The 7,199-nt window shown below is 51.1% G+C and overlaps 1 protein-coding gene across 3 annotated transcripts in view; it reads right to left on the bottom strand.

The window, feature by feature from the left end:
- The window catches only part of Clpb (ClpB homolog, mitochondrial AAA ATPase chaperonin), a 123,929-nt gene that overhangs the window by 3,086 nt on the left and 113,644 nt on the right, over positions 1–7,199 (bottom strand). The window contains exons 10-12 of one of the 3 annotated variants that reach the window (XM_026790099.1): positions 4,947–4,991; positions 4,356–4,482; positions 4,232–4,266 (exon numbers count right to left, since the gene is read on the bottom strand). In XM_026790099.1, coding sequence (XP_026645900.1) covers positions 4,232–4,266; positions 4,356–4,482; positions 4,947–4,991 — 207 coding nt within the window. The other 2 variants (XM_005368791.2, XM_005368790.3) reach the window with 2 other exon arrangements.

The raw sequence follows: 7,199 nt of genomic DNA, 5'->3' as shown, positions 1-7,199 counted from the left end.
GTATCCATCCATCCACCCACCCATCTAGCTATCATGTATGTATGTATGTATGTATCCATCCATCCACCCACCCATCTAGCTATCATGTATGTATGCATGCGTCTATCTATCTATCTATCTATCTATCTATCTATCTATCTATCTATCTATCTATCTATCTATCTATCTATCATTTAATGACAGGGTCCCATGAAGGCATGCCTAGCTTCATACTTATTATGTAGTTGACGATGAACTTGAACTCCTGACGCTCCTGCCTCTCTTTCCCTAGTGCTGGGGTTACAGGTGCAGACCACCATATTCAGCTATCTTTGGAGCTGTCCTCCATGCTGGCAAGGAGGACTAGATGACGAGGTTCCTCTAAGCACTTTGGGAATTTTTTTTTTTGAATTTTCAGTTCTTTCCAGAAGTGACATTGAGGAAGCCGTCTCTCCTAGAGGCAGGCACACAAAAGAACAGGAAAAGGAGCAAAGGGAAGAAACAGGAATAAAAGTACAGGGTTCTGAAAGTAGCCAGGTGAAGGGAGCAGAGGCCTGGTCATCTGTACACTAACAATGGACAGTTGTGACAGCGGTGGCAGGGCGCACACAGGCAAGGGTACTGTCACTGCAGTGTTCTACTCATCCAGGACCCATGGGGAGAGGCCAGGCTGCTCATCACTGTCCAGGGTCAGTACTGGCCCAGGCGTCCAGCACTCCGAGCCTCATGCCCTCCTCACTGGCTTTCTTTCTAGGCCAAACTTAGTTTGAATCCTTTGCTTCTTACTGGAGACAAGTGTGAGGGAGAGGGAGACAATCTCTGCCTGGAGTTGTCTGAGGTACGACAGAATGAGAGAACATGGCCCTGGGGACAGATCACTGAGCTATGGTGGGCTCCTGCTCCAGCCTAAACCTGTCACCACGCTTCCCCCTTCCCTGATGGCACGAGAATGAGTCAGAGGTAGTCTCTGCTTTTACAGTCTGTGCACTGGCAAGAATCCCTAGTGCTCGGCCTGCTTTCAGGGCTTGTTCCTGTTCCTTGCTTTTCAGTTCCAGCCTCCCAAAGAGGGCAAGGGAAGCAGGGTCAGTCCTTGAGCTCTCTGCTCTTGCCCCAGTTCACTGGCTCTAAGATGACGGAGTCGGTGGAGGAGCCAAGTCTGCGTGCCTGCATGACATGGCCAAGCATGTACCTGGCACCTCACTGTGTGTGCTCCACACTGGCTTTTCAAGCCCATCTCTGAGGGCTGGGTTCATACACTGCTGTCCCGGACCTAGCAATACCCCAGCAGCAATTTCAATGGGAGAGACCAAAGCTCTGCTCATAACTGGGCCTCAGGATGGATCTAGGTGGGCAGGGGAGCAGGTGCACAGTTAACCCAAAGGTGACTTTCAGCGCTCACACCTCAGTTTTCTTGGTAATTCAGATGTGTTCCAAAGATGAAACTGTCTTTGTCCTTGTCCTGGCTGGGGTGCAAATCTCGCCCCAGGCCTGTCTTCCCAGCCAATACTTAGGGTTAGGATCATTATGAATCCTCAATGTCCAGGATTTTCTGGGACTTCTATGCTGGGCTATAGTGCTGTGTCCACGGGAGATAAGCCAAGTATTCAGGTGCTTTGGTAACTGCCATAGAATTCTTGATTTTCTCAGGGCAGGCTTGGGAGGACAGGCCTGGTATGGTTCCAGGGACTTCCATCACCCCAAAGTCTGAACCCCGTGCCCCTAACTGCTGCACTTGTTACTGTCCCTGGGCACAGCTCCCACCTCAGCATCCCGTCCACTCAGTTCATCATTAGTACCGCAGGCTGTGCCCTGCTGCCCTGCACAACACCTCATGAATAAAGACAAGAGCTACACTCTGGGGACTGCCTATCACTGGGGTGAGTCCTGATTCCCTCCCTGAACCTTCTCTGACTCGTACTAAGCTCAGTTTAATCCCTCACTGTTCCTGTGCCACAGAACCCTGCTGAGATGGACGTGGCCTCCCTTGAGGCCTCTGTTAGCCTCTGTGCTGAAGGAATCATGAATTATAGCTTTTGGCCAGAGTGTCCCTAAATTCTGGAGTAGCTATGGGTGGTTCATACGCATCACATTCTTAGCCACAGCGACTCCCCAGGCGTCCCCTTCCTACACGTGAGAGTCTCCATCTGTTGCTTGGTCCCCAGGTGTCCCCTTCCTGCACGTGAAGGTCTCTATCTGTTGCTTGGTCTGCAGATTTTCTTGCTTCAGGTCATGGCTCGGTGCTGGCCAGAAATCGGCTCATGTGGGCACCACTCTCTCCCCACAGGCAAATGTCTAGAGCTTTCTACATCCCATGGAAGCTGCTTTAGGCCAGGTGCTGCAGCTACAGATGGATTCTTTAGCACTTGTGCACACATGCCAAGGATGGAACCAGGATTTGCAGAATGCCGGGCAAGTCTGAGGCTCCTTCTAGCTGTGTGTCCTTGGCTACCTCATCTGTGCTCTCCACCTGACGGCACTGTGGCACTGTGGCGAGCTGCAGACCCCTGAGGCTTTGGGGATGTCAGCTTTCTCCTTTCAGCCCTTCTCTGTGTTCACCTCATAAGCACATGGTCGTATACATATTTAATCCTAGTACGTGGGGGGCAAAGACAGGTGGGCATGGGTTTGAAGCCAAGTTCCAGGACAGCCAAGACTACACTGTGAAACCCTGTCTCAAAAACCAAAAACTACAGTTAGCCCACAGCGTTTGCTGGCCTGGGGGCTGGTGAAGGGCTGAAGGGCACCAGCTGAAGCCCCGCCCTCAACAAGCATAGCAGCTCTAACCGAGGGCATCACAAACTAGCAGGTTGGGCTCTGTGCTAGAGCTTCCTAACAGGCCTTTAGTGGAGCCCTGTGGCAGGACAGGGGCAGACTGGCCTTCCCATCTAGCTGGAGTGCTTGCCTTTCCCTCAGGTGTGCTGTTGTCTTCCCAGCCTGCTGTCCTGCAGAGGACGAAGGGCCAGTCACCCAAATGTACTTGGGCCTGTTGGTGGAAGGCAGTTGCAGCTGGTAGGGAGGGACATTTGGATCCTGTGACTTGGTGCCTAAATTGTTAATTGCTCTTGGAGAGTCTCTCCCTGTGCCTCATGGGGCACGGGAAGCAAAGCTGGAAGGGACCAAAGACCAAAGTGACCCCATCTGCACACGATGCCAGCTAGTACAGCTCTTAGCATCTCCTGGTAGGGCAGGGACCTTGAAATGGGTAGAGCCTACCCTCTCAAGGAGACAGGCACAGGGTCACATGTATCCAGAGCACCCCCGTTTTCACAGAAGCTCTGTCACTGTGCACTCACCATCTATACCTTCTCTGAACTTTGGTATTTTTGCCTGTAAAAAAATCAGCTAATTTCTTCCTAGCTATCACAGTTACCAGCAAAGATGTCTGTAAATCTTTACTAGAGGTACACATCAAATGCACCAAGAAAAGCAAGTTCTTGCTGGGCAGTGGTGGCGCACACCTTTAATCCCAGGAGGCAGAGGCAGGCTAATCTCTGTGAGTTCAAGGTCAGTCTGGTCCTTGGGAGCAAGTTCCAGGACAGGCTCTAAAGCTACAGAGAAAAGAGAAAGTTCTTATTTCTAGTTCACCCTAACTAGTGGAAGGACTGCCCAGTCTGTAAGGAGATGGGCCCTATGACCACCAGTCACACAATTTCATTACAAATAACATGGCTGTCATTTTAAAAGAACTAGTGCAGACCCAGAAAACTGGCTCAGCAGTTAAGAGCACTGGCTACTTGTCCAAAGGACCCATGTTTGATTCCCAGAACCCACATAGTAGTTACTAACTGTAACTTCTGATGCCCTCTTCTGGCCTCTGTGGGCAACACACACACGCACGCACGCACGCACGCACGCACGCACGCACGCACGCACGCACGCACGCACGCACGCAGTACTGCAACCTCCAACCTCCTTGTTTGTCACTGATATCTAGAGATGAGCAGTGACGGTTATAAAGTCAGTCAGGAGCAGGGCTAGACCTGAAGTTCCTGTCTCCCTCACCCCTACCCCATGGCACCTCTGGATGGCAGCTTGGGAGCCATGAAATCTGACTGGTTTCCTTTTAAGTGCCTCGCTTGGGCCTGCCCCGAGAGGGAATGGAGTCACACTGCCCAAGTAACTAAGTATACATGGGAGGAGAGAACAGTAAAGAGAGGATCAACCAGACAGGCTCTGGGCCTAGGCTCCTGTTGCCTGCAACCCCCATTAATGCTGTGTCCCTACTCTTCACCTTGGCCTAGTCTGCTTTTACCTCATCAAACAGCTGCAGCATAATGGTGAGCACATCTGGATGGGCCTTGTCCACTTCATCGAAGAGGACAACTGCATTGGGGCATTTACCTCATCAAACAGCTGCAGCATAATGGTGAGCACATCTGGATGGGCCTTGTCCACTTCATCGAAGAGGACAACTGCATTGGGGCACTGTTTCAGCTTCTTGGTCAGTTGGCCACCCTCTTCATGTCCGATGTAGCCTGGTGGAGAGCCAATAAACTTGGCTACCTGGTATAGGGCAAAAACATATTAGGAAGGTCTCTCTCTGTCTCTTTCTCTCTTTGATAGGGCTTTTCTCTATAGCCTTGGATGTCCCAGAACTTGCTCTACAGACCAGACCCTGAAGACCTAACTCGAAATCAGAGATCGGCCTGCCTCTGCATCCTGAGTGCTGGGATTAAAGGTGTGCGCCACCACCGTCTGGCTTCTTTTTGTGTTCTTAGCCTACAATGTGTTCCCAATGTGGGAAGATGGCTGCATGCAGTATTAACAGGGCCAGTTTCCTTCAGAACAAATGTGGTGTAGAAGACATCACTGACTCTATTGCGCATGTAACCCCCATGCCCCAGGACAGATCCTAGGGCTGCTGATTTTACTGGAAGCCAAAGGCTCGACTGACAAGTCAAACAAAACACAAAAGTAGCCATGACAACAGGCCCTCTTAGCCATACTTCCCTGAGACTTTGTCTCACCTCATGTCGCTCCTGGAACTCAGACATGTCAAGCCGGATGAAGCCCTGCATGGAAAAAAGCAGGAGGTCTGTCAATATGAGACAGGAGGCAGGGGAAGGACCCAGGCCAGAGCCCTCAACTATCCTAGGCCTTTAGGCCACAGTAGCTAGAGATATCTGCCATCCCAAGTGCACTTTCTGTTTTCACTCACTCTCCCTCCTGACACCTTCATTTTCTACCTTAGCAAGGCAGCTCACATCTCTGCCTTCTGAAATATGGTTCACCATGTCCTTCCCTCAGGCAGCTTCTACTGGTCTCCCCTCCCACATTCTCAGAGGGTGTTCCACACGCACTCAGAACTGACACTCTCATCCCTGAGGAGCAGCTGTCTGAGCGGAGCCGGCAGCACCAGCGAAGATGAAGGACAGGGCTCCATAGCTCCTGCACTTTGCAAGGCTGTGGGAGGCCTATGGCATTCTTCCCCCTTAGGTCTCTATGATGACCCTGCAGGTCTCCTCTCTCCACCATGGGCAGGTGGCTCAGAAAGTAGCCCTTTAGGGAGAAGGCCACAGTTAGTGCCAGGAAAGAGATGCTAGGGCATGTGACCTGGCAGAGGTAGAGAAGCCCTTCCTTGTTATGGGCACCTGGCTACTGAAAACTTCTGCTCTGCTCTCCTTCCCGAACTCTTATAGAATGTATAGTACTGCTGCTCCCGGGAGCTGAGGGCACATGGTAGCAGGACACTCAGGAGACGGCATGCACAGCCGTATTCTGGCCAGGCACTCAGCAAAGTGGTCTGAGTTATCTGTCCTGTCACTGTACAGAGGTACAGGCTGGAGGGAGGTGCTCAGACCCAGCGCTGTCACTGACTGTGGCTTTAGCCCTCCAGCCACAGTCTCTCCTGGGCAACACTAGGCTCTTGACTCCTCTCCTCGAGTCAGCTGGGGCCTACGAAGGAAAGGTCTTAGAAAGACTATTATTAAGGCTATGTGGGGTGGGGACTGCTCTCAGTTCATGGGGCATGAGCAACATTTCCAAGAGCATCTCATCAGCTCATTCACAGAAGCTTCTGGAAAGGTTCAGAGTGCTGACCGCGAGAGCAAAAATCTGGAAGAGAGTCACAGACACGCTTTTGATGACGACAGCTCACATCTGTTAGGCTTGCTACCTGCCCAGCAATGTCCTGAAGAAGCTACTACTTGCCTTAGAACTCTAAGCCTGTGGTAAGCAGGAAACGAAGGTCAGGCAGGCTTTGCTGTTAAGTTTTTAATTATGACAAGTACTGTGCTTCATTTCCTCCTCTTCCAACCAGCTGGGTTCTCAGAAGTCTTCACTTGGAAGGCTCAGAGGTTTGTGCTTAGAAGGGCTGTCCCAGGGTCCAGAAGGTCCAGAGCAGTGGTTCCTATGCCAAGGGCTCTCACCCCAGCTACTCCGGAGTCTATTTCAGAGTCTTGCTAAGCAGCTTGCACACGTTTTTGGGCTTAATATTCTTGGCTAGAATCTTTCTGGTTACATGTGACACCCCCTGCCCCCAGGTTTCTCTGTGTAGCAGCTCTGGCTGTCCTGGAACTAGCTTTAAACTGGCCTTGAACTCACGGAAAACTGCCTGCCTCTGCCTCCTGAGTGCCGGAGACTAAAGGCGTGCGCCACCACTGCCTGTTTGGTGACATGTGACTTTAACCTGGTTCTGTGTACACAGTGAGATAACAGCAACCAAGAGCTCATCCAACAGGTACTGACTGCACTCTAGGTAACGCTCTGAGAAATGGTGGTCACCATTTGCCATCACTGTCGCAGTGATCTAATGGGCTATGGAGCATTACGGAACCTACTACGTAGACACTGGTGAAACAGAGTCTGAGCCAATTCTACAGGGGAGGAGACCAAATACTAGTTCTTACCCTGTAACCATACAGACACTAACACTCAAAAGTCTTTTGGGCTCTAGTACCTGACCTTATGACGACATCACAGAACAAAGGTTCTTTCTCAAGGATTATTAACTCTGATGAGAGCTAACAAGGCTATCCAGCTGGGGCGAATTAGTGCAGAAGCCGAGGGAAGGAAAGCCAACAAGCGCACAGTGGACCTGCTACCAATGTACAGCTACAATGTCTTGTAAGGCGGTGAGGCACTAGCGTCTCTTCACAAACCAGTGAAACGAGGAGCAGAGAGGCAGGCCAGCACCTTGGGCGGCACAGGAAGACAGCTCCTACCTGTGATGACCCATGGGACACAGGGCTCAAACCTAATACTTTTTTTTTTTTTTTTTT

Source organism: Microtus ochrogaster, unplaced genomic scaffold (assembly GCF_000317375.1).
Source record: "Microtus ochrogaster isolate Prairie Vole_2 unplaced genomic scaffold, MicOch1.0 UNK41, whole genome shotgun sequence".
Taxonomy (NCBI): domain Eukaryota; kingdom Metazoa; phylum Chordata; class Mammalia; order Rodentia; family Cricetidae; genus Microtus; species Microtus ochrogaster.
Note: the sequence above shows the minus strand (reverse complement) of the source record. Positions and strands in the feature narration are given on the sequence as shown.